The sequence below is a fragment of the Petaurus breviceps genome, unplaced genomic scaffold (genome assembly GCF_028583685.1).
Source record: "Petaurus breviceps papuanus isolate PSGF00001 unplaced genomic scaffold, PetGlider_PUasm1.0 90574, whole genome shotgun sequence".
Classification (NCBI taxonomy): domain Eukaryota; kingdom Metazoa; phylum Chordata; class Mammalia; order Diprotodontia; family Petauridae; genus Petaurus; species Petaurus breviceps.
Window position 1 is genome coordinate 6,233,305 of NW_027187277.1, and position 27,790 is coordinate 6,261,094.

General features: G+C 35.0%; 1 protein-coding gene across 1 annotated transcript in view; it reads right to left on the reverse strand.

Moving 5' to 3' along the window:
* The window catches only part of TMPRSS3 (transmembrane serine protease 3), a 74,281-nt gene that overhangs the window by 724 nt on the left and 45,767 nt on the right, over positions 1-27,790 (reverse strand). Inside the window, exons 7-11 of the mRNA XM_069063483.1 lie at positions 15,654-15,697; positions 14,272-14,437; positions 13,284-13,453; positions 12,414-12,509; positions 1,737-1,879 (exon numbers count right to left, since the gene is read on the reverse strand). Of these exons, the coding sequence (XP_068919584.1) occupies positions 1,737-1,879; positions 12,414-12,509; positions 13,284-13,453; positions 14,272-14,437; positions 15,654-15,697 (619 nt within the window). The remainder of the gene's footprint in view (positions 1-1,736; positions 1,880-12,413; positions 12,510-13,283; positions 13,454-14,271; positions 14,438-15,653; positions 15,698-27,790) is intronic.

Sequence of the window (27,790 nt, forward strand, 5' to 3'; positions counted from 1 at the left end):
CTACTCTTGACTTAAGTTGTACACTGAGTAACCTTCTTTTGAAGGAAGCCTAGAGATGAACCAGACATGAGATTTATGTGTTTCATGCCCACCCTGGATGGGGGAGAGGGGGAGTGTGCTGGGAAAGAGCATAACCGTTCTCTTTTGAAGCTAAACTTTTCCCAGCACTGAACTTAGTCCAGATAGACTAAGATCTGAGAGAGGTTTCATTTTGAAAAATGAGAGGGACCCAAGATCACTGGCCCCAGAAATAATTACATATATATATAGTTACACATAAATACATTTATACTTAGAAATATGAAAGAATGAGACCTTTTCTACATGTTAAGATCTTTGTGTGTTGGAACTTTATTTCCTCCAACCTTATAGAATCTGAGTTGGCATGATAGGTAGATAAGGCCAAACGGAAAAATTAGTAAGTCCCTCCATCAGATGCTTTTGACCCTTATTTTGAGAAAACAATCCAAAGTTTCATGCTCTGGTCAAAAAAAAGATTAAGATATAACTCCTTGGGAAAGTTAATAACTATATTACATATCTATTATTCTGAATGCCTATATAATTTTAATTGCTTCCTGTTTTCACCTCTGGAATCAGCCCCAATTATAATTTCATTTATATGTTAACCTAGACAGAAACAACTCCATAGCACCTGGGATTGAGATAAACCTTCTACATATCCCTTGTTAGCCTACCTTGAATAAACTGGAAAGCATTCCAATTCCATGTTTTCATGCAACCTCTACTACTGAGCTCAAAGACATTAAACCATAGAACTGTAAGTAGAGGTTAAAAACAGCAGTTTACTCCTCACTAGTCCTGGAACTTGCTCCAAAAAGAATAAGGAATTTTAACACATAGTAGACATGGAACTTTTCCTTTACAAAAAGAAGAATCTGGAAAGCTATCTTGATAGTTGACACAGGGTTATGTTGGAGTCAGTTTTATAGTGGCTCTGAAGAGTTGATTGTTAAATTTTCAGAGAGAGCATACATACACCTTGTAAAAGAACACCAATGCTAAAAATCAAGCTCAATTTATTGGTTGATTTTCTAGATTGGGGTCAACAAACTGTGAGCCCAGGACCAAATTTGTCCCACCTTCTTTTTGTCAACTTTCTGTATGGCCCTTGAGTTAAGAATAATTTTTGCATTTTTAAATACAAAAACATTTTATTTAAAAATGTAAAAATACTATTCTTAGCTTATCAGCCCCACAGAACAGGCAGTGACCTAGATTTGAAGAACTCTGGAATCCCAATCCCATTTCCAGTTAGAAATAAGGAATAACTTAATAAATTTTATTTGGACACCTGTCTTATATGTGGACTTTTTTCTTTTTTGTTTACCTAACATGGATCATAAGATGCTCCATAATAACTTATTTGGATTGTTCTTCCATACCACATGTAGGAATTAAAATGGGTGGTAGAAAACTGATTGTATTATTTTTAAAATTCTTCAAACACTGAAAACTAACAATTCTGCCATGAATGTCCCTAATTGAAATATACACCAAGAAAATCAAGTAAAACCCTCTCAAATTTTTCTTTGATCATTAGGGACCTTTCGATTATCCATCAAATGAATAATTGTAGGAAGTGTAAATAATATAGAAATTTGACATAGTCTATAGTACATATGTACTTTTGACTAAATAGATCCAGTCAAGCTTTATTTTACTCTCTTAGTGTTTTAGGGTCCTATGAATAAGTTTTAGTGAAGACTCCTTACCTGACAGCTGTCCACACCACCCTTTAAGTAGCCTGCACAGAGCATTGAAGGAGCAATGATTCCACCATACACATCTTTATGATTACAAACTTTGTTCGAAATCAAAGGAACTGCAGCATGGTTCAAGACTGGTGAGGCATCTCCTGTTTCAAAATATGTATTGTTATATGTCTATAGAGGCAAATTTCCCCTTCTCACAAGCTGAATTAAGTTAACTGGTATTTTTGTTCAATAAGTGAGATTAAATATGCTGTATACCACAGAGAGAAAATCTGAGTAGGGAAACAAAATATTTTAGATCAAAATAACATTGGGCAAGCAGAAAATCTTATGAACTAGTCAAATTCCATGTAATCAATGAAGGCATATTTGGCTTTATGTGATAGAAATGCTTCACATAAATGATACATATATTTTAATTAACCAAGTTATACTTCTTATTAAAAGAAACTGATGAATATTTCAATAAAATGAAAACCAAATCCCTAATTTATCTCTTTTTTTTGCAAATTCATATTTCAGTACAACACATTTCTGTAAGTGAAGAAAGCTCCAACATGTAATACAATATGCCATCTACTTCTACCCTAAAAATAGTAATCATGAACACAAAAAGTGAGTAGTTCATGCAATTCTTTTTGGGTAGACTTTGGAATCTGTACCTCTATTGCATTTGAAATTATCACCAACAATGCACATAGATAAGAAAAATGGAAATTTTACACTGTCTAGGGAAACAAATTAATCCATTGTTTTAAAGAGTGTTATAAGCTTGCCAACAAACTGGTTTCTTGAGCTCTTTAAAAAAAAAAAAAACCTGATTGTCCAGTTCCTTGGAAAAAATGGCTCATAAACCTATTTCATAATAATCTTAACAGGCTAATCTGAGGAGGAAAGAATATTCACTCGGCGTACAAAAATATATTGAAGGATTGCAGGTGATATGCACTGACATCTTCAAGGACATGATTCTTTTGAGGAGAGAAGAAGAAAAAGAATCTGGAAATCAAAGTTTTAAAAACAAATGTTAAAAAAAATTGTTTCTTACACGCAACTGGGAAATAAAATATACAGGCACTGGGGTATAGAAATCTACCTTGCCCTACTAGAAAGTTATGGGGGGGTGAAAGGTATAAGAGAGAATAAATTGGGGGAAGGGGTATTCAGTAGGCTCTCTGTCTTGGGGTGGGTGTAGGGGAAAGACGGGGAGAAATTTTGTAATTCAAAATCTTGTGGAAATGAATATTGAAAACTAAAAATAAATAAATAAATGGGGAAAAAAGAAAAAAAAGAACATGATACTTTTATTGATTAAGGCCTAGGACAGGCCAAAGGCAAGCTGAGTTAAGTGTAGTTAATGCTGTATTTTCATACAACATCCTATGAGAAAATTTTAACACATAGAAATGATTTTCCTAGTACTGAGTGCTTACTAAGCATTTGATAACTACTTATTGATTGATTGATAATTGTATTGCATTGCATTTCTCTGTATGCTGCACAAGCAATAGCATGGTCATTCTCAGAGTATTTGGGGACATGACCCTAACTGTCCTCAGAAAACCAAGAGGGAAGAAAAGAAAGAGCCTTTTCTTATGGAAGAGAAACATGATTTCTTCCTCTTGAGCTAAAAGTAGCAATCAAATCCAGAATCTCTTATAAATAGGATCCTAGAACCTAAAATTTTTCAGAGGAAAAGAAATAGAATACACTTGAGAATGAAATTCTGTTGACACAAACAATTCTGAAGAAGAAAAGGGGAATTGTCCGAATTGATGAACACAGATGGACAAATGTAGTAAATATATCAGATGCACAATCTAGGGAAATAGAAACAACTGAAGCTCAGGAATTAAGCTAATCACAAATTTTAAAAATACCAAACCAATAAATACAGAGGAAATGTAAATACTCTATGACATAGACATACTGGATTCCAGCCTTTTGTCCTGATCCTGATAGATGTTAGGTACATATGAGGTCCAACTAGGACCCATCAAGTCTTTCTAGGACAAAATATTGATCATAAACAGCCCATTGTTGTCTCTCCCCTCACCTCAGGAACACATTTTTTTTCTTATAATCAAAAGTATACAAGCTACTCAGACATATTTTACAAATTCACCAGTTATGAATACCTAGAACAAAAAATCATATCCAGATTGGCATAGTTTCCCTGGCTCCTAGTGGTTACATCTAGGAATTTAGGCACTCTTCAGCCCAGTCCACCCCCCTGGAAAGGAAAGAACTGATCTGACCAGTTTGCATGAAAATGGAACTCATTACTCAACATCTATTTTTAAAGGTGGAGGAATACAAAGCAGAGCATGATGCTGAAAGAATAACAAAAGGAATTCTGAAGCTCAGAGGTTAGCAATAAAGATTAAAAGTTAAAAAAAAACGAGGCTGAGAAGGAATTTATCACAAACTATTCAAGGGGAATGTCAAAGCAATTATAGGACCAAAACTTGGGATAGATCTGAGTCTGATGACAAGTGATAGAGACATCAGAACTGCTCCACTCTGAAGGACTGGTTGATGGTTGTCAGTCTAATACCTCTTCTGTCTCAAACTTTCCTTTGGAACCTCTCCAATACTGTTAGCTCTGGCAATGCATGCATTAACCTCATCTATGGGTATTTCCCTAGAAAGTATACTGCCAAAGTAAGTGAACTTATCCACAACATCCAAAATTTCTCCATTTGCTGTCATCCATGTATGGATGGTGCAGTGCTGGCTGGGGGAGAATCTCTGTTTTTTTGGTGTTAATTGTTAGGCCAAAATTAATACAAAGAGCAGAGAATTGACCTATCCTGTGTTACATCTCCACCTCAGAGGCTGCATTGAGTGCACAATCATCTGCAAACAGAAAGTTGTGCACCAACTCTCCCTCCACTTTCACCTTGGCTTGTAACTTTTTCAAGTTAAAAACTTTGCTATCCAGGGGGTGGCTAGGTGGAGCAGTGAGTAAAGCGCCGGCCCTGGAGTCAGGAGGACCCAAGTTCAGTTCTGGCCTGAGACACTTAACACCCACACAGAAATACTAGCTGAGTAACCTTGGGCAAGTTACTTAACCCCAATTGCCCTCCAAAAGGCAAAAAAAAAAACCCAAAAACTTTGCTATCAGCCCAAAATAACTGGCTGTGTAACCTTGGGCAAGTTACTTAACCCCAATTACTTAAAAAAAAAAATTTGCTATCAATGTGGTAGCTGACCTTGATGCTGTTTTCATCCTTGTTAAAGGCATCTGACAACATCAAAGAAAACATCATGCTAAAAAGCTTGGGGCAAGCATACAGCCCTGTTTAATTCCATTTGTCACTGAGAAAGTGAAAAAGCATTGTCCACTATCCAGACCCTGGGCCAGCATGCCTTCAGGAAACTGATGTACAAAACTAATGAACTTTGCCAGGCAACCAAATTTTTCCATAATTTTCCACAAGCCCTCATGACTAACAGTGTCAAAGGCCTTTGTTAGATCTACAGACATGGTGTACAGACCTCTGCTCTTCTCCTGACATTTCTTCTGAAGTCGCCAAGCAGCAAACACCATGCTGACCATTACTCAGCCTTTTCTGGAGCCACATTGGCTCTCAGGTAGATGACCATCTTCCAGGTGAAGAATCAGCCTCTTACGGAGGACTCTGGTGAGAATCTTGCCAGCCATGACTAAGAGAGAGATTCCCATGTAATTGTCACAGGACAAGCTATTTCCTTTACCTTTGTTGAGAAGTTCAATGGAGGCATCCTTGAACTCCCCTTGCCATATAATACAGAAGATTCCAGTCAACTTTAAATTAGCAGTGTTCCCCCTGCCTTGTAAATCTCAGTTAGAATAAAATCAGCACTAGGTGTTTTGCCACATGAGAGGAGGTTAATGACATTCAAAACTTTTTCTTCTCTTGGAAATTCAGGTAAAGAGGGATTCACTTCAACCTGAGGTATATGGTCAATGGTTTCAGCATTGACTGATGATGGCTGGTTGAAAACACTATGGAAGTGCTCAGCACATCTCTCCAAGATTATGTTTTTCTCACTAATCAATGTAGCTCCATCAGCACTGAATAATTCAAATACACCATAGGTTTGGGGACCATATATACCCTTCAAGGCATCATAAAAGAGCTTTTGAACTGTTTCTATCAGCATAGAACTGAATTTCATTTGCCTTCTTACTGAGCCAAGAATTCTGCATCTCTCTAAGTTTTACTTGCTCTTTACTTTTGATGGAATTAAACACTGCCTTCTTAGAGATGAATGAACTAACCTGCTGGCAAACCATGTGTAGTTACAATATTTGACAAAAACTGCAGTGAAAAGTAGCTGAAAGTCTGACAGAAATTTGACTTAGAAAAATATCCCAAATCATATACCCAGAAAACTACTAAATGAAAGCATGATCTAGATTTTAAAGATCATATTGAGGAGGGGGGAGAAAAGGAGGGAACTTTTTTTACTTTTCATATCTATTGACAAGGAACCATTCATGATCAAATGAGGGATAAAGATAATTACAGAAGATAAAGTAGGTGAGGTTTATTACATAACATTGATTTTATATAATCAAGAAATAATACAGCTAAGATTAATAGGAAAAGTTAACTAATGGGGGGACTTTTCATGAAGATAGTACTTTCATTTCATATGTCTCTGAAATTTATTCTAATTTATAAGAATAAAAACCATTAAGTAATTAATGAATGGATGAGCAGATAGCTCTCAAAGGAAGAAATCTAAGCTATATAGATAAATTTTAATGTCCTTAATCATCAATAATTAGAGAAATGAAAATTTTTTAAAATGCAGATGTTTCACTTCAATTAGTCAGCCAATTAAGTGCCTACTATATGCAAAGAATTAATCAGTGGATCAAGTCATTATACCTAGACATAACATATATCAGAAATTTAGTTTGCTTTAAAAATTCAGAAATTAAAAATAAGGAACTTCTGGGGCATTTGAATAACAACCTGGGAAACTAGATATTTCTTCTAGTCACAACTAAGTCTCATAAACCTCCCCAAAAAGATGCATAACAGTGATTAGTCTGGCCCCCACTGCCTGGAGACCAGGTGTGTTACATTTTGCCCCTCTCCCAGGCTTCCTCAATTGGTATTATGGTGTTCTGTCAAATGGCTCCAGCTCCCATAGTGGTATTTCCTCAACTGTAGGAGAGTCCTTTGCACCTCAGTCCCATTTAGTCATTTAACATTTTGATGAACTTTTACAAGGTAATATTTGCTTCTAAGGTGTAATAACAAATATACAAACATCCACCCCAAGATATGGAATGTAATTTCCCATCACAACCTCACATTCTAGATATTGGAAGGGAATTAGGTTCACACTTTAGCTCAGCTCCTATGTAGCACAGTCCCAAGTTCAAAGTCCAAGGCCCTCCTAGAGCTGAAATCCCACACACCTGGGTTCCTTAGGACTTTCTTGCTGGACTGACAAGCTGTAATATCCAGTTTGGAATTCTTTCTGAAGGCCTGCATGGCTTAATTCTGGGTCCAGTGGGGATTGCTACCTGCACTTAGAACCTAAAAAGGACAAACAAACTAAAACAATCCCCATCCAACTCTTGAGTCTACTTGGTAAAATAGAGGGGAGAGGGAAAGATTTCACTCTCCACCACCCAATCAGTTTGTTGTGCCTGTACTTTGGATGAGTATGACCTTAACCCTTTTTGGATACTACCATGTTTCCCCGATAATAAGACACTGTCTTATTATTATTTTTTTTTGGACAGAAAAACACACCAGAGGGCTTATTTTCAGGGGAGGGCTTATTTTAATGAACATTGACAGCAATTTTAATAAACAGGTAAATGTGAACAAAAAAAATGTACCTTTATTCAATAAGCAAATCACTGGGGATGACGTGCTCACTGCTGCAGCTCTGATTGGATGCAGCTCGGAGCGCGGCGTGCGTTTCACGGGGGGGACAGTTCATAATGTAGCGTGTAGCGCAGGGGATCACCTTCACTACAGTAGCAATCTCAATAGGGCTTATTTTCGGGGGAGGGCTTATTTTAGAGGAATCTTACACAGTAAGGGGAGGGCTTATTTTCGGGATAGGTCTTATTATCGGGGAAACACGGTACTACTAGAAAGAGTGTATATGAGAGAGAGCAAGACTGTCCCTGTTTGGCAGTTTAAAAGACACCATTTTTTCTGACTGCCATCAATCAAAGGAGACTACTCCCACCCATCTATTAGTGGAACACAGGATGTCTTCTCCCCAAAAGCAGCTCCCTCCATATCACTTAATCTGGGCATTCTCTAACACTCTGTCATAGGTGAATTATTTACCAAAAGTAGAGCAATTAGAACTGAATCCACAGGACATAAGACAATGTCAATGTAAATGCCTGAAATTTTCATGTGAGAGAATAGTAATCTTTAAAGTGCTTACCAGGGGGGCAGCTAGGTGGCACAGTGAATAGAGCACTGGCCCTGGAGTCAGGAGGACCTGAGTTCAAATCTGACCTCAGACACTTAATACAAAAACTAGCCATGTGTCCTTGGGCAAGTCACTTAACCCCAATTGCCCTCCAAAAAGCAAAAAAAATGTGCTCACCAGGGACCTTTTCTCTACAGAGTCTCCAAATTAATTCATTTCAAGAAAGCATAAAACAAGAAATTCCAGGATGGTTCAAAGAAAAAAAAATGAAGTACATAAAAGAATAAATTAGGAAGGAACAAATGTTAAAATTTACATCTCTTAAAGCAGAAGTCTATTAAAAACTCAATTAACACATTTGAAAATTTTATGTTGGAAAATTGATTTAAACACATGAAAGAAAAAGTAACTATGCAAGAGAGTTAAATATGTATGTGGGTGTATGTATGCACATGTATGTGTGTGCAAATTCTAATAAAGGAGTTCAAGGTGCAAATCAAAATGAAAACTTGAGTGTAGTCACTAAAGAAAAAAAACAAGGTAGAGCTAAGATGGTAGTGTGACAAGATGCATAGCCCAACTTCCCCATTACATGTCTTTGCCAAGATATAGAAAACACACCAGATCAAATCTTGATTGAGAAATTCAACCAAAAAAAATCATAGCAAGTCATTTTTTTCTAGACCAGGTCAGCACTGGGAGAAAAATAGAGAGGTAGGCAGACACTGAGGTCCAGATCTGAATAGGAAGGGGGGGGGGGGGGCCTCCCACTCAAACACTCCAGCACCCATGAGTGAAAGAGGGTCAGAACTGTATTCAAGAACAGAAAAGACTAGGGCAGGAAGAGGTCCCAAGAGTTCTCTGAAATAGTGTATCATGCAGGAACAGGTGCCCTCCCTGATCTATGTTGCTCACCACCACTAAGTTGTGTTTCCCATAGGTAGGGTAGACTGAGGAGAAAACTTGCACCTGAAGTGACAGAAATTAGTGATAGTAGCTGTGGTCTTGAGCCCTAGGTAAAAACTGTGTGAGAAATTAGTTCAGAGGCACTCACTAGTTGTGTGGCTCTGAGCCTAGGAATAGAGAAGGACCTCATTTCTAGCATTCATTCCAGGCTAAGGCTGCAATGGAATAACCAGGGTAAGAATCCCAGAATAAAAGGGAGCCTATCATTAAACCTTTCTAAAACTGCAGAGCCTTCCAGTTGGTGAATAGTGACTGAGTCCAGGAGCAGTCTACTGAAACTTCCAACCTTGGATAAACCAACTACAGTTTTGTGCAGAATCAAACTTGGCTCAGGAACTCACAGAGCTCAAACCAAGAGGAAAGGGATCAGCTGTCATCCGAGAGTACACCACTTTGGGAGAAATGAAAGCTTATAGCTCCCCAGATTAAGCTGTCCCTGAGACCCTAGAATAACACAACACTAAATACCCTCAAGTTAGAATAAGAATACAAGAAGACAAAATCTCTAAACAGTCACTCCCTTGAGAAAGGTGCAGAATCCATCCCTAAAATAAAGTCCAAGATCAAGAAGTAAACTAGAAGAATAGCAAGCACACATTGCACCATAAAAAGCATATATCATTATGGTAAAAAGTACATTCAAAATGCAAACCCAGAAGAGAATGACAACAAAACATTTACAAGAAAAGCCTAAAGGAAATATTAAAAGTTTATATCCCTAAAAAGGATGATAATACATTTATCCCCTCGGAACATTTTCATCATCAGGGGTCTAATTAGTAGTCTAATTAGACAGAAGGCCTGAAATTGGTTCTCACATGTTTTAATGATCTTAAAAGAAGAATGGAAAGGAAGAAGTATACTAAGGAAGGGGAGGAATAAGATTAATGGGGAAAATTATCTCATAGAATTTGACTGAACAAGTAGAACTCTGTACAAGGAGAAGGGGATACGGGAGAAGATGACACTTTAAACTAACCCTCAGTTGGAGTGATCAAAAGGGGGGAGAACACATATAAACACACATTCTGAGTTTAGGAGTAAATTTCGTCTAACTGAGAAAAAATAGGGGAGAAAGGAGTTAAAAGAAAGAGGAGGAATTGGAGTGAAAATGTTTTGAGGAAAGGATTAGTCAGAAGCAAGACAAACTCCTAAACAGGAGGAGGGAAATGGAAGAAAAGTATAAGAAAATTAGGATGAAGGGAAATAAACAATCAACAAGTATTACTGTGAATGTGATTGGGATGAACCCATCCATAAAAAGTAACAGGATAGTAAAATGGATTAGAAATCAAAATCTAACAATATGTAGTCTACAAGAAACACAGCTGAAGCAAAAAATTTGAGATTCGTCGATTAACTATACATTAGTAGGAATGAAGTGAACAAAACTTAGAAAGGTGGTGTGAATTCATGGAAACTTGATAGTCCAGCTCTGTAATTGATTACTTTTTGTTGTTTGATCACTTACTGTAACCCTGTTTCTTCAACAATAAAATAATGTAAATTGTTTCAAAGCCTTGTATCTTTGTTCTCGGACATATTTGCCTCTTCAGTGGAGTATAGACAAATGAATTTTATGTATAGAGTAACAAGTGTCATAACAGTCTCACCTAGTTTATATATGTGTATACACATATACATACATATGTTTACTTACCCATGTGCATGTATGTGTGTATCTTGTCTTTTCATTTTCATGGCAAACTTGCTAAAGATCTTGGGTGACTGAAGGAAACTGTGCTGCCCCAGACCCATGTAGTTGTTATGGGATCCCCTTGAAATGGACTTGGGCAAGGGGACAGCAGATCCCCATATGCATTGGTAGTTACAAGGAATTTACAAATCCAAGCTATATAGGCCTTTAAACCAATGATATGTATAATAGAAGGAGAAAATAAATTCAAAATGACAGATTAAATGTATGACCATAGTGTCTTTATAGGTAAAAAGCTGTTTTTATCAAGTCCAGGGATTGTGTGTGAGGTTCACTTAACCTTTGAAAATAAAAAAGGAAAAAGAAAGCACCTCAGTTAAGAAATTGAAGTCTAGTAAGTGGCAACAAAAAAAGAAGTAGCAACAGAAATGTGACATGAAGTCCAGATAAGGTTGAAATTCATCATAAACTCTGTTATAACATATTCAAAAGAAAGGCACAGCTCTGTAATTTTACACAAGTGAATTGTCTTCACATATTCCCTCCACACATGCTGTAGATATGTTTGTCACTGATATGTTTGTCCATCCACATCTCTACACTGAATTATTAGCTTCCCACATATATACCTTTTGTTTTTAACATTTTAAAACCTTTTACTTTAATGTCTACCTGCCTTGTTCCTCATGACAGGTAAAAACATGTATAAAGATGAACTTTATGTTAAAATAGATTCTGAAGTTAAAAAAGAAAAATAATTTTTTTGTTAATAATAATTCAAATTCAGTACAAGAGACATTACCCATTTTACTAGGTGATCCTTGTGAACTAGAATGTTCAACATCCCATTTCTTAGTAAAAAAAAACATTTATAAAGAAAAGATGTCACCAGCAAATCAAGTGTGGAACATTTTATCAGTTGGTTGACATAATTGTCTTGCTGCAAGACTTGTAAAGTTTATTAAAGAGAATAATTTTATCATGAATATAACATTACCTCTTCTACAAAGGACTCCAATTTTTTCAACTTAATATGTACAAAATATACAAGAAAGATAATCCAGAGAGTATTTTTACTTTTCATCTGTTCCATATATGTGCTCTAGCATGATCCCTTCACTCATCAACTCTTAACAAAGATGGTGTATACATTTGTGGTGGATTTACATGTGTATCCCAGGTTAATAGTAGGAATTCTTGGTTGCAAGTTTTTCTTACTATTCTATTTCATGAAACAACTTTCCATTGAACTAATTGTGTCTGCTGACTGACTTATAAAAGTAAACACATTGGTGGGGGGTTGCAAGCTGTGGTTATGAGTAGATACAGACCAACAGATTTTTTGAACCTGAAGCAGATTTTCTGAGAAGTTCATTTGTCAGGAAGAATGACCCAAATACTACAGAGGGAGAGAAAAATTTATGACCCTTAATAGACAAGAGAAAAGTGCCTCAGATTTTTACAGACAATTAATATGTAAAAAAAGAATTTGGGAAAAAATGTCAAAAACAAAATAATGATAATATTAATGATAATGAGCTTACTTTCCTCCAAAATTACTTATGGAAAAATTTCTCCAAGTCCTCATAATCCTATGAAAATTTATGTTGGCATATCAGTTTCTACAATATTAAATTCTAAGTACTCACCTCCCTCCTCTGTAGCCCCCCACCCTGATGTCCAGCACATTTTCCCATCAGGGAAGTACTCTTCAGAATTAGGCAGACAAATTGGTTGAATCATATCTGTTTACAAAAGAAATGTTTTGTTTTAGATCCGACTAAAGAGGCAAGATAAAGCAAAAATTGAATTTCTCCTCATTTCAGCATTTATCAGTATGAATAAGATGAAACCATATGGAAAATATGAGTTCTTGATAATTTTAAGATATATCAATTTATCTCAGAATTTCTCTCATAACAAAAGCCCTAGAGTAGAATAGAGATGACTACAAGGAATATGTCAAATGATCACATTAACATTTTGAATGTAACATTTATTTTCATTTTCATATATTTTTCTTTCCTTCTCCTTCCCCCTTTTTTTTTACAATTACTTAACTTACAATTTGCTATGTGTATGTAACCATACATACTAGGTCACATATGTAGACCCCTTTGCCAGGGATTTGTAACAAAGTATGAAAACATATTTAATTACACTGTCTCTGGGGGAAGGTAGAGTAATGTTCTATTTTAAACTGAGACCAAAATGGGATTTTAGGTATGCCTAAAATATTTCTATTTATTTGTAAGCCTTTAGTAAGTACAATTCAATATGACAATGTTGTCTACCTGTGTCAAGGATTCATTTGCCTTTATTCTCTCATAGAACACACTGAAATGTAAGACTATCTACTTTGGGGAATTCAGAAAATTGTGAAACTCACTTCAGGAGATAAATAAAGATTATCATTTCAGAATAGTTCCAAGAGGAGAAAAAATATAATATTGGAAATCTGTACCATCATTTCAATTTAAAAATCAAGAAAATAATAAGAAAGACACACTTTAAATTACCACTGAAAATGAGAGGTATGGCTAGTTTCATCAGAGCAATGTCATTCCCCAGTCTCTTTGGCTTATACTTGCTGTGGTATATGATTTTCTCCACTGAATAAGAAGGAGCTGGTGTATCTATCAAGGTCACCAAGCCTACTTGTATGGTCCATGAACTGGGCACGTACAGGCTGAAATGGAATTAAAGATTGTAAAAACACAAAAAAGTGAAACAAAATATTCACCCATAAACACGGAGGAAATTAATGTTGAAGGAGGTTCTGATAAATGTTAACATTCATGTCACATGTTATGCTCCATTTGGCTTTTTATTTCAAATAAAGAACTAAGGAGAAACAGTAAGAATCACATATAATTTAACAGTCAACACACCAAAGGAGCAGATAGCTTGGAATATAGTATTCCAGAAGGCAAAGGATATATATAGGCAGATAGCCAAGAATAATTTACCTAGAAAATTGATCATAATGCTATAGGAGAAATATGTACCTTAAATGAATAGAGAACATACCTGATAAAAACACCAGAACTGTGTAGAAACTTTGAAATTTTGAAGTTAACAGAAACATAAAAAGGAAAGCCTAAATGAAAGATTATAAGGGACTAAATAAGAATAAAGTGTCTACATTATAAGACTTGATGATCTTAGAGAAGAATGGAAACAGAAGGGAAAAGGAATATACTGCAGGGGATGAAGGAATGAAGGTTAAGGAAAATTGTCTAGCAAACACAGTGAGTAAATAGAAATCTATACCAACAAGGACTGGGGAGGAGTTGGTAACAAAAATATTCACAACAGCTCTTTTACTTTGTGGTGTCAAAGAACTGGAAACAGAGAGCATGTCCATCAATTGGAGAATGACTAAACAAGTTTTTTTATATATGAATGTGATAGAATACTGCTGCGCTTTAAGAAATTAAGAAGGGGCTAGTTTTTATCAGGCACTGTTCAAGTAGCAGTGAGACAATCAAGCATATCAGTACTCACTCATAAACACAGTGGGCAGCAGTGACAATCCACACAGGAGTGATGAGAGAACCACCGCAGAGATGATATCCCTGGAACTGGAGGCTAACTTGCCAGGGCCATTGCATAAGGGAAGACATGTTTCCACCAACTATGCGTGGGGTATAGCCTATCCTCAGACCACAGGCTGAAGGAGTGAGAAGAAAAAAGTAAAATATTTCCCCAGTCAGTGACCTATCTCCAAGCCATTTCTCTCTGTCTCTCTCTAGTCCATGTCTCAAATAGATTGCTGTCTGAGAAGGAGCCATGTTACATACAACCATGAAGTCAGATGAATTAAAGTAAAGTAAGGTCAATTCATTCTCTGATTATATATTTTTCCTCTCCTTACTCTTTCTCAGTCCTACTTTATCCCCACAGTCTCACATTAATTCTGTCTCATCACCCTCTTTTCATAGTCTTAAATCTATAGTTAGTCAGTTCAGTAAGACACTTCCATTCATACAATCTATGGTCTTTTCACTGCTCTTCTCCTAATGTCTATTCCAGAGACATGAAATTTTGCCATATGCATACACTACAAATTCATGATCTCTAATTTCCCATCACTTGGCTTCTTTGCACTGCATACAAATATAGTCAGGTCTCTCTTATCCTTAACTCTGCCATCTCTTCAGGCTATCTTTTCTCTCTCCTCTCTTTCTCCTATCTTCATCTTTCTCCTGCATATCTTCCTACTTATTTAGTCTCTCTTTCCTGGTCTCTTTGCCAGGGTCCTCCATCTACCCTCAAGCCCCTTAAGGATCTGTGCCAGACACTCTCTTACTCCATCTCAATGTTATTTCCCTTAGTAATCTAATCTAACTGCACTTCCCATTTCAGGAAGTTTTATTAAAGAATTTTGTAATCCTTAAAGTGCTATAGAAATCTGATCTGTTATCACATATGGGATTTTTTGCCTTCCTTTACATTCCCAATGCTTCACACAATGTTTGGTAATAGTTGCTTTAAAATTGCTGTTGATATTACTTGACCTAGTTTGACAAGAGTAGAACTAGCCCAAGAGAATAAACAAATAATTTCCTTATTACCTATAAGGAAGGAACACCAATCTCCTTCCCAAAACTGTTATTTAAAAACAAATATGATGCGAATACATCCTTCCTATTACAGGAAGGGCATCCATTCTGATTTCCTATCCTATAAGATATCTGGGACAAACAAACTTTTTTAGACTGAAATAAAATATATACATTTCTTAGCCTTTAATCTAAAAAGATGATAAACACAATGGTCTATTGGAGGACATGAGATTGACAAATAGACAGACATATATCTTAGTTCTCCCAAATGAGAGTTTTTCCTTTTCTATTTTCAACTCTTTGATATTCCAAAATACTTACTCACACACTTTAAGATGATTACACGTCCAGAAGAGCATTTGTCCCTAAAATAGAAATTATCATTAGTCTATTTCTCAAAACACATTTTTCATGCAATATATTTCTTGGTTGGTGAGACTATTAAGTCTTATTTGATTCTAGGATAATGATTATCTAAATTTCTCCCATGGTAGAACAAGGATAACAGCTTCAACAAGATGTATAAACAAAAATTTAGTGTCCAAGTGCTATATGCCAATAAACAATGAGTCCAAAATACTGAAGCTAGAGCAAACCACATAACTCTGGCCAATGAGAAGATATAATTAAAATCTAGAATGTGGCATGAATTTTTAGATATAACAAAATTAGAAATCTGCTTTTATGAACTACACGTGGTTGTTGTGTGTTTTTAATTGTTCAATGTGGGAACACTGAACAGTGGTCAAGTCCAATTGAGCCAACAAGCATTAATGAAGTGTCTGCTTTGTGCCAAGAATTGTGCTACATTCTAGTAACACAAAGAAAGCAGGGAAAAACAAGCAAAAAACATAGTCCCTGATCATCATAGTCTAATGAGAGAAAACTACTATATAAGATTATGTATGTACACATACACATATATGTACACATTCATACCACTTTATGTATATGTTAATGTATGTGGGAAGAAGCCACACTACATATATGCATTGTATATGTACATATCTTTGTATACATGCTTAGAGATGATCTTAGAAGGAAAGCACTAGCATTAAAGGGTATAAGGAAAGGCTTCCTACAGAAGTTTGAATTCTGACCAGGACATGAAGGAATCCAGGGAAGATAGGAGAAAGAAATCATTATAGGAATGGAGGAGAGCAAGTGAAAATGCACAGTCAGGAGATGGAGTATCATGTTCAAGGAAGAGCAAGGAGGCTAGTATCATTGGACCACAGAGTATGTGGGGGAGAAGTTAGGAAGGACCATGTTATAAAGGGTTTTGAAAGACAAATAGAGGATTTTGTATTTCATATTATTAATTAATTAAGAATTAATAACAGAGAAACACTGGAGTTTATTGAATGTAAGTGAAATATGATTTAGAAATGTGATTTTGACAGTTGGATAGAGAATGGTCAGGAGGATAGACTTGACAGGAAGAGAGATGAGGCAGGGAGACTAACCAGAATAATAATAATAATAATTATTATTGCAATAATGAAGGAATAAGGTGGTGTGAGTCTGTCATGGTGATAATATAAAAAAGAAGTTGTAAAATTATAATCAACAGGAATTTGTAACAGATTAGATAAGGGAAGAGATAGAATGCAGAGTCAAGAAAGACTCATATATTGATAGCTTGGGTGATTGGAAGGATGAAGACATCCTTGATAGTAATAAAGAAGTTAGAAAGAGTGGAAGATTAGGTGAAAGATATTAAGTTCAGTTTTGGAGCTTTAAGATATCTATGGGACATCCAACTTGAGATACCAGTGGGCAGTTAGAAGTTAATCCTGAATTTTAAGAAAAATTAAGACTATATCAGTAGATCTGAGAATCATCTGCATAGAAATGATAGTTGAATTTATAGGAAGTAATGAGATCACCAAGTGAAACAGTATAGATGGAGAATAGATTAAGCAGGACAGAGCCTTGAGGGACACCAATGGTTAGTGACCACGACCTAGATTAAGATATAGCAAATGATCAGAGGTCTTGGAATATAATATTCTGTAAGGCAAAAGAGCTTGGATTACAACCAAGAATCAACTACCTAGTGAAATTGAGTATAATCTTTTAGGGGAGGAGACAGATATTCAATGAAATAGGGGACTTCCAAATCTTCCTGATGAAAAGACCAGAGCTCAACAGAAAATTTGATCTTCAAATATAAGACTCAAGAGAGGCATAAAAAGGTAAACAGGAAAGAAAAAAAAAACATGTTATTCAATAAGGGCAAGCTGTTTACATCCTTAGAAGGGAAGATGATACTTGTAACTCTTGAGAATTGTATCTTTATTATGGCATTTAAAAGGGGTATTACATAGACAGGGGTCATGGGTATAAGATGACTTTGATGTGATGATTAAAATTTTAACTAAGTGGTGGAAAGTAATTGTACTGGGAGAAGAGGAAAGGAGCAGGCAGATAAGGATAAATCACATCACATGAAGAGACACAAAGACCTATTACAGTAGAGGGAAAGAAGGGAAGGAGATGCATATTGTTTGAACCTTACTCTCATCATATTTGGCTTAAAGAGGGAATAACATAATCAGTTAGGTATAGAAATCTAACTTGCCCTACAGGAAGTAGGAGAGGAAAGGGGAAAGAAAAGGGAGGGGGTAGATAGAAGAGAGGAAAGAAGTAGTAAGGGAAAGGGGAAGAAAGGGGGAAGGATTGATAGAAGGGAGGGCAGATTGAGGAAGGCAGTGGTCTAAAGCAAAACTATAGTAAGGAAGGAGAGAGAAAAAAGCATAAATGTGGGGGGGGGGTGAAATAGGATAGAGAGAAAGACACAGATGGTAATCATAACTGTGAATGGGATGAACTCTCCCATAAAATGGAAGCAGATAGCATATGTTGTTTGCAAAAAACACATTTGACACAGAGGGATACACACAAAGTAAAGGTAAAAAGGCTGGAGTAGAATATGTTATGCTTCAACTGAAGTTTAGAAAAATGCAGGGGTAGCAGTCCTGATCTCAGACAAAGCAAAAGCACCAATAGATTTAATTAAAAGCTATAAGAAAGGAAACTGCATCCTGCTAAAAGCTACTATAGTCTATAAAGTAATATCATTACTAAACATACATGCACCTAGTGGTATAGCATCTGAATTCTTAAAGGAGAAGGGAATTACAGGAAGAAATACACAACAAGACTATACTATCAGGCAACTCTAACCTCCCTCTCTCAGAACTACATAAATCTAACCACAAAATAAACAAGAAAGAAGTTAAAGAGGTGAATAGAATTTTAGAAAACTTATATATGGCAGACCTCTGAAGAGAACTGAATGGAGATAGAAAGGAATATAGTTTTTTCTCAGTGGTACATGACACCTGCACAACAATTGATCATATATTAGGGCATAAAAACCTCACAATCCAATGCAGAAAGGCTGAAATATTAAAAGCATTCTTTTCAGATAATGATACAATAAAAATTATATGTAATAAAGGGTAATGGAAAGATAAAGTAAAAATCAATTGGAAATTTAATAATCTAATCCTAAAGAATGAGTGGATCCAACAACAAATCATAGAAACAATCAATAACTTCATCCAGAAGAATGATAATAATGAGACAACATACCAAAACTTGTGGGATTCAGTGAAAATGGTTCTTACGGGAAGTTTTATGTCACTAAATGTTTACATGAATAAAATAGAGAAAGAGGAGATCAATGAATTTGGTGTACAACTAAAAAAGCTAGAAAAGGAACAAATTTAAAATCCCCATTTAAAAATTAAATGAGAAAATCTGAAAACCAAAGGAAAGATTAATGAAATTAAAATTAAGAAAACTATTGAACTAATTTTAAAAAACTAAGAACTGGTTTTATGAAAAAAAATAGATAAATTTTTGGTTAGTTGATTTTAAAAAAAGAAAGAAGAAAACCAAATTACCAGTATAAAAAAATGAAAAAGGTGAATTCACCACCAATGAAGAGGAAATTAAAACAATAATTAAGAGCTTTTTTTGCCCGACTGTATGCCAATAAATTTGGTAATCTTAGTGAAATGTATAAACATTTACAAAAATATAAATTGCCCAGGTTAACAGAAGAGGAAATAAAATACTTATATAATTCCATTTCAGAAAAAGAAATTGAACAAGCCATCAATAAAGTCCCTAAGAAAATGTCTCCAGGATCAGATGGATTTCCAAGCAAATTTTATCAAAAATTAAAAGAACAATTAATTTCAATACTATATAGTCTATTTGGGAAAATAGATGAAGAAGTAATCCTACCAAATTCTTTTTATGATAGAAATGTGGTGTTGATACCTAAACTGGGAAGAGTTGAAACAGAGAAAGAAAATTATAAACCAATTTCCCTAATGAGTATAGATGCAAAATTTTTAAATAAAATATTAGCAAAGAGATTACAGAAACTTATCTCAAGGGTAATACAGTATGACCAGGTAGGATTTATACCAGAAATTCAGGACTGGTTCAATATTAGGAAAACTATCAGTGTAACTAACCATATCAACAACAAAACTAACAGAAACCATATGATTATCTCAATAGATGGAGAAAAAGCTTTTGACAAAAAAGCAACACCCATTCCTATTAAAAACACTAGAGAGCAGAGGAATAGATGGAGTCTTCCTTAAAATGATAGGTAGTGTCTATATAAAACCATTAGCAAGCATTATATGTAATGAGGATAAGCTAGAATTCCCAGTAAGATTGGGGGTGAGACAAGGATGTCCATTATTACCACTGTACTAGAAATGTTGGCTTTAGAAATAAGAGAAGAGAAGAAAAAGATATTAAAAGAATAGAAATAGGCAAAGAAGAAACAAAGTTATCACTCTTTGCAGATGATATACTTAGAGAACCCTAGAGAATCAAGTAAAAACTTTATTGAAATAATAAACAAATTTAGCAAAGTTGCAGTATATAAAATAAACCCACATCATTGGCATTGCTATATATTACTAACAAAGCCTGACAGCAAGAGATAGAAAGAGAAATTCCATTCAAAGTTACTATAGAAAATGTTTGAGAGTCAACTTGCCAAAAGAAACCCAAGAACTATATGAACACAATTACGAAATACTTTTGATACAAATAAAGTCAGATCTAAGTAACTGGAAAAATATCAGTTCTTCATAGGTAGACCAAGCTAATATAATAAAAATGACAACTTTACCTAAATTAATTTACTTATTCAGTGCCATACCAATCAAACTAGCAAAGGATTATAGAACTAGAAGAAATAATAAAATTCATCTGGAAGAACATCAAGGGAATTAATGAAAAGAAATAACAAGGTGGCCTAGCTATGCCAGGTCTTAAATTGTATTATAAAGCAGCAATCACCAAAACTACTTGGTACTGGCTAAGAAATAGAGTGGTGGATCAGCGGAATAAGCTAGGTACATAAGACACAATAGTCAATGACTACAGTAATCTTACTGTTGGTAAATCCAAAGACTCCAACTTCTGGAATAAAAATTCACTATTTAACAAAAATTGCTAGGAAAACTGGAAAATAGTATGGCAAAAACTAGGCATAGACCAACATCTTATACCTATACCAAGATAAGGTCAAAATGTGTACATGATTTAGGTATAAAGGCTGATACTATAAGCAAACTAGGAGAGCAAGGAATCGTTTGCTTGTCAAATCTATAGAGAAGGGAAGAATTTGTGGCCAAACAGGGGATTTGCATTATGAAATACAAAATTGATGATTTTGATTACATTAAGCCAAATGCATCCAAGATTAGAAGGGAAGCAGAAAAGCTGGAAAACAATTTTTACAGCCAGTGTCTCTGATAAAGGCCTCTTTTCTAAAATATATAGAGAACTGAGTCAAATTTACAAGAACATAAGTCATCCCCCAATTGATAAATGGTCAAAGGATATCAACAGGCAGTTTTCAGAGAAAGAAATGACAACTATCTATAGTCATATAAAAATACACTAAATCACTATTCATTAGAGAAATGCAAATCAAAACAACTTTGAAGCACCACATCACACCTTTCAGATTGGCTAACATGACAAAACAGAAAAATGATAAATGCTGAAGAAGATGTGGGAAAATTGGAACACTAATACATTGTTGGTACATTGTTGGTGGAGTTATGAACTGATGCAACCATTCTGGAGAGCAATTTGGAATGATGGCCAAAGGGCTATAAAGCTGTGCATACCCTTTGACCCTGAAATACCACTTCTATCTAGGTCTGTATCCCTTAAAAGATCATTAAAATGGGAAAAGGAGTCATGTACAAAAATATTTATAGAAGTTCTTTTTGTGGTGGCCAAGAATTAGAAACTGAGGGAATGCCCATCAATTGGGGAATGGTTGAACAATGGTTGAACATTATATGAATGTGATGGAATACTATTGTGCTGTAAGAAATGATGAGCAAGCAGACTTCAGAAAAACCTGGAAAGACTTATATGAACTGATGCTGAGTGAAGTAAGCAGTACCAGGATAATATTGTACACAGTAACAGCCACATTGGACACTGACTAACTTTGATAGATTTGGCTCTTCTCAGCAATGAAATGATCTAAGACAATCCCAAAAGGCTCGTGATGGAAAATACTTTCCACATCCAGAGAAATAACTGTGGAGTCTGCATGCAGATTGAAGCATACTATTTGATCTCTTTTTTCTTTCTTTTGTTGGTTTTTTTGTTTGTTTCTTCTTTTTCATGGTTCCTCCCATTGGTTCTAATATTTCTTTACAACATGACTAATGCGAAAATAGATTTAATATGAGTATATATGTAGAGCCTATATCAGATTGCATGCCATCTTGGAGAAGGGGGAAGAGAGAGAGAGGGAGAAAATTGAAAACTCAAAATCTTATGGAAGTGAATGCTGAAAACTAAAAATAAATTAATTTAAAATAAAAGTAAAAAATCCACCTAAAACTTGCAAAAAAAAAGATATAGCAAAGGAAATTGAGAGGGAGAGGTCAGAGAGATAATAAAAGAAACAAGAAAGAGTAGTGTCACAAAAATCTAGAGAGGAGAGCTAATCCAAGGGAAACGTGATAAATAGTATCCAAGTTTGCAAAGAGGTCAAAAGGATGAAGACTGAAAAAAGTCGTCAGATTTGAAAATTAAAAGATCATTGATGACTTTAAAGAAGCAGTTTTGTATGAATGATAATCTCCCTTAGCTATTGTCCCTTCTCTATTTCTTCTTTCTATGGCTTAAAACCTTGAGAGTACTGCCTACAATCGGGACTTCTAATTGCTTTCTTTGAGATACAGGTGGGCTTCCTACCTCATGATTAACACAAAACTGCTCCACACTACTGTTTCTTGATTGAAATTGAAAGAATTCACTGTTCACTTTCAGATCCAAAATTGAAATCTCTCAGAAATATTATAAAATCCAAAACATCTACACCAAGGAGAAACTACTTCACACATCCAAAAAAAAAATTACATACTGTGGCATCAGAATCACACAAGATTTAACAGCTATCATCATAAAGAAAGAGAGACCTTGAAATATGATATTCCAGTAGGCAAAAGAGCTAGGATAACTTAACCCAGAAAAAATTAAGTATAATCATTCAAAGGAAAATGGATATTTGATGAAATAGAGGACTTTCAAAATTCCTGATGAAAATACTAGAGCTAAATAGAAAATCTGACATTCAAATACAACACCCAAGAGAAGTATAAAAAGGTAAACATGAATGAGAAATTAAAAGGACCTTAATATAGTTAAATTGTTTACAATCCTATATGAAAAGATGATGTTTGCAACTTGTACTTTGTAAGAATTTTATCATCATTAGGGCAGGTAGAAGAAATCTACAAAGAGAGAAGGCATGATTTCAAGTTTATTTTGTTGGAATGAATCCTTCCAAAAGCATGGAATGATGAGAAACAAGGATGAAATGGGAAAAGGGGTGTGGGAAAGGAAGAAGGGGAAAATTATCTCTCATAAAAGAGACACAGAAAGAATAGGTTTTATAGTGAAAGGAGAGGCAGGCATTTCTTGAATTTCATTCTCATCTAAAGTGGTTCAAAGAGGAAAGAAATACACATGTACATACACATACATGCATGCACTTGCACACACACACACATACACACATAATTATACACTATTGGGTATAGCAATTTATCTTACCAGAGAAGCAGGAGGTGAAGGGGCTAAGAAAAAGGAGAGGAACTGATAAGGAGAGCAGATTAAATGAAGTAAAAGTCAAAAGCAAAAGAGATTTTTGAGGAGCGACAGGGGGAAAAGAGGAGAGAAAAGGATAAACAAAGGAAAACAGAATATGATGAAATACAAAGTTAATCATCAGAACTATGAATGTGAATGGGATGAACTCACCCATAAAATGGGAGCAGAGAACAGAATGGATTAGAAACCAGAATCCACCAATATGTTGTTTACAAGAAACACACTTGAAATGGAAAGATTCACACAGAGTTGAAAATTTGGGACTTTAACAGAAGCAAAAGAGGCAGGGATAGCAATCATGATCTCAAAAAAAAAAAAAAGACAAAGAAAAAACAGACCTATTTAAAAGAAAGAATTAAGGAAACTAATTTTGTTTAAAAGACGCCATAGATAATGAAGTAATATCAATATTTTACCTACATGAATCAAATGGCATAGCATTCATATCCTTAAGGGAAAAGTTAATGAATTACAGGAAGAGACGGTAAAACTGTATTTGTATAGGACCTCAATTTACCCTTCTCAGAACTAGATAAATGTAGCCATAAAATAAATGAGAACAAATTTAAGGAGATGAATTAATTTTTTTAAAGTGAGATAAGATAGACTTCTGGAGAAAATTGAATGGACATAGAAAGGATTATATCTTCTTCTCAACTGTACATGACACCTTCACAAAAATTTACCAAGTATTAGGTAGGGCATGAAAATTTCATGAACAAGAGTAGAAAAGAAAAATATTAAATGCATACTTTACAGACCATAATGAAATAAAAAAATTTATATTCAGTAAAGAACCTTGTAAGCAGAGATTAAAAATTAATTGAGAAGTAATTTTTTTTTCAAAAATGTGTGTTAAAGAACAAATATTAGAAATAATTAATTATTTCATTAAAACTAATGACAACAATGAGGCAATATACAAAAATTTCATGAGATTCAGCCAAAGTAGTAGTTAGGGGAAATTTTATACCTTTAGATGATTGCATAAATAAAAGAGAGAAAGGTCATGTCAATGAATTGGGTGTGCAACTAAAAAACATAGAAAAATAACAAATCAAAAATCCCCAAGTAATCAACAAAACAGAAATGTTGAAAATCAAAGGAAAGATTAATAAAACTGAAAGTAATTTTAATAATAAATTAATAGATACTACAAAGAGTTGGTTTTACTAAAAATAGATAAATCATTGTTTAATTTGATTTTGAAAAGAAAGAAAATCTAATTATCAAGATTAAAAATGAAAAAGGTAAATGTACCATCAATGAAGATGAAATTAAAGCAATAATCAAAACAATGATTTAGATATAAAGAGTGACATAAACAAATTAGGGGAAGATGGAAACTTTTATTTATGGATCAAATCTATGGACAAGAGAAAAGTTTATGACCAAACAAAAGGTAGAGGAAATATGGGAGATAAAATAGATAATTTTGGCTACATGAAATTACAGAGTTTTTGCATAAATAAAACTATTGTAGCCAAAATTAGAAGAATGCAGGAAACAGGAGTGAGGGTGGGGAGATTTACAGCAAGTTTCTCAAATAAAGGTCTCATTCTCAAATATATAGGGAACTGAGGCAAATTTATAAAAAATAAGAGAAATTCTACAATTGATAAATGGTCAAAGGCTATGAAGAAGCAGTTTTCAGAGGAAGAACTCTAAGCTATCAATGATCATATGGAAAAATTCCCTAAAATGCTAGTAATTTCAGAAATGTAAATTAAAATCACTCTGAGGTATTGTCTTACACCAATCAAACTGGATAACATGACAGAAAAGGAAAAGGACAAATATTGAGGGGGACATTAAAAAATAGGTACACTAATGCACTGTTGGTATAATTGTAAACTGGTCCAACCATTCTGAAGAGCAATTTGGAACTATGCCCAAGGGGATATAAAACTGCATGCCCTTTGACCCAGCAATTCACTGTATTTGTATCACAAAGAGATTAGAGAAAAAGGAAAAGGATGTATATGTACAAAAAATTTAATAGTAACTCTTCTTGTTATGTCAAAAAATTAGAAACTGTGGGGCAGTGAATAGAGCATTGGCCATGGAGTCAGGAAGACCTGAGTTCAAATCCAGTCTCAGATACTTAACACTTACTAGCCATGTGACCTTGGGCAAGTCACTTAACCCCAATTGCCCAGCCTTACCCACTCCAAAAAATAAAAATTAAAAATTCATCAATTGGGGAATGATTGAACAAGATGTTGTATGTGACTATGATGGAATACTATTTTGCTATAACAAATGATGAAGATAATGAGTTCAGAAAAACCTGGGAAGAATTATATAAACTAATGCAAAGTGAAATAAGCAGACAAAAAAATGTTATCCACATTCAGAGAGAGAACTGATAAAATATGATTACAAATTAAGAAGTATTCTTTTTCATTTTCTTTATCCTTTTTTGTTTTTTGCAATACTGCTAATATGGAAATGTGTTTAATGACTACATTTGTATAATGGATATTGTATTGCTTGGCTTCTCAATGAGTGGAGGAAGGTCTGGAGAGAGGAAGAAAATTTGGAACTCAAATTTTTTTTAAATAAATGTTAAAAAATAAATATATTTTTAAAAAAGTAAACTTGTTCACCAGGTAATCAAGATGGGGAAGGATGGAATGTATTGTCTTTGTATTGGCTAATAGGTTGGGAAAGAACTGGGAGACGAAGGCATCAAAGGTCACAGTGAGGATGAAGAATAAGGTTGCAAGGCAGAGAGAGAGGTGGAATGACAACAAATTTTGTTCATGTAAGTGAATTTCAGAGTTCATGACTATGCTAAAGGAACACTTGTGTGTGATGGCAAGATCAGAGCTATGACTATCTCTGTGATAAGCTGAAGTAGGGTGGAGGAATAGATCATGAGAAATGAGTAACCTAAGAAACTGGAAGTTTTCGCTGTTTGAAGTATAAATATGCATATTGAAATCATTTCCTGTGAGGGCAAAAGTAGGGGAAAGATTGAGTCACTCACTGAATACATTGATTAAGGAAAAAAATGTCTTGAAGATTGTAGATAATGAGTACTAGAACTTCAGATTATAAATATGGAATGAATGAATCACAAAGGTTATAGTGATAGAAAGAAAGCTTTACAGTGGCAATGAAGAGTGAGGTTTATTTTGTCTTCCCCATCATGACTTGTGAATTGAGGGTATGCGAGAAAGTGCAAGCAGTATTGAAAACGGTGACCATTTTATTTTTGCTTTTTTTGGAGGAGGAAGGTCAGGGCAATTGGGGTTAAGTGACTTGCCCAAGGTCACACGGCTAGTAAATGTTAAGTGTCTGAGGATGGATTTGAACTCAGGTCCTCCTGACTCCAGGGCTGGTGCTCTATTCACTGTACCACCTAGCTGCCCCAGGATGCTGAGTCTTTAAGAAGGAACCAGGCCTTAGAGAGTGCAAAAAGATGAAAATAATTGAGAAAAGAAAAGTTTTAAAAGGGAAGTAAGCTTGCTACCTAATCCAGAATTACCTATTTGCTAAGCATTCCAGAGAGCTCAGCAGGTCTGGATAGCTTTAAAGTGGGATATTAGGGGTGTTGGGTTATAGGAGATGAAAATAAGAGATTGATCAATGTGGGGAATGGAAAATTAGATTTGAACTATGACAGCAAAGGTTTGAAAATCATTGGGATGACAGGGGTTTTTTGTCCTTTGTTTCCAAGAGGACCAATGACATCACAGGGTGATGAATTGACTCTTTCATGAACTGGATTTCACTAAGGCAGCATTACACAAAGTTATCAGCTTCACTCTCTCTTCCAGAATCATTGAAGTCCAGAGGTGAGACAAAATTCAGAATGACTGGCAATGGCCTGGGATGCAGTTATTGATTTTAGCATCTAAGATGTCTGAACAAGATCTAAGCACTCCACAGTGCTTACATTGACTGTCTTCATGGCCATTGGAACAAATTGTTCTCATTCACTCATTCTTCTGGTGGATGATAATGGTAGACATCCTCCTAAATCACCAAAGGGTTTAAGATCTCTCAGCTACTCTCAACCTGCTGTAGTCTATTTGCTGAGATGGTTTTCCTGGGGTGTGGCCCCTGCACAGCCACAGGTGACGAGTAACAGGAAAACACCAAAGGTGGATAAGTAGCCCTGAAAAGGGCAATCCTCATACCAGAGGTACAAGTCCTCCCTAAACACTCCATATACCCCCAATGAAAAGGTGTAATGATGAGGGTATAATGCAATGGGAGTATGTTAATCATTGAGGAATGAGTTTGGGTAAGTTATAATTATT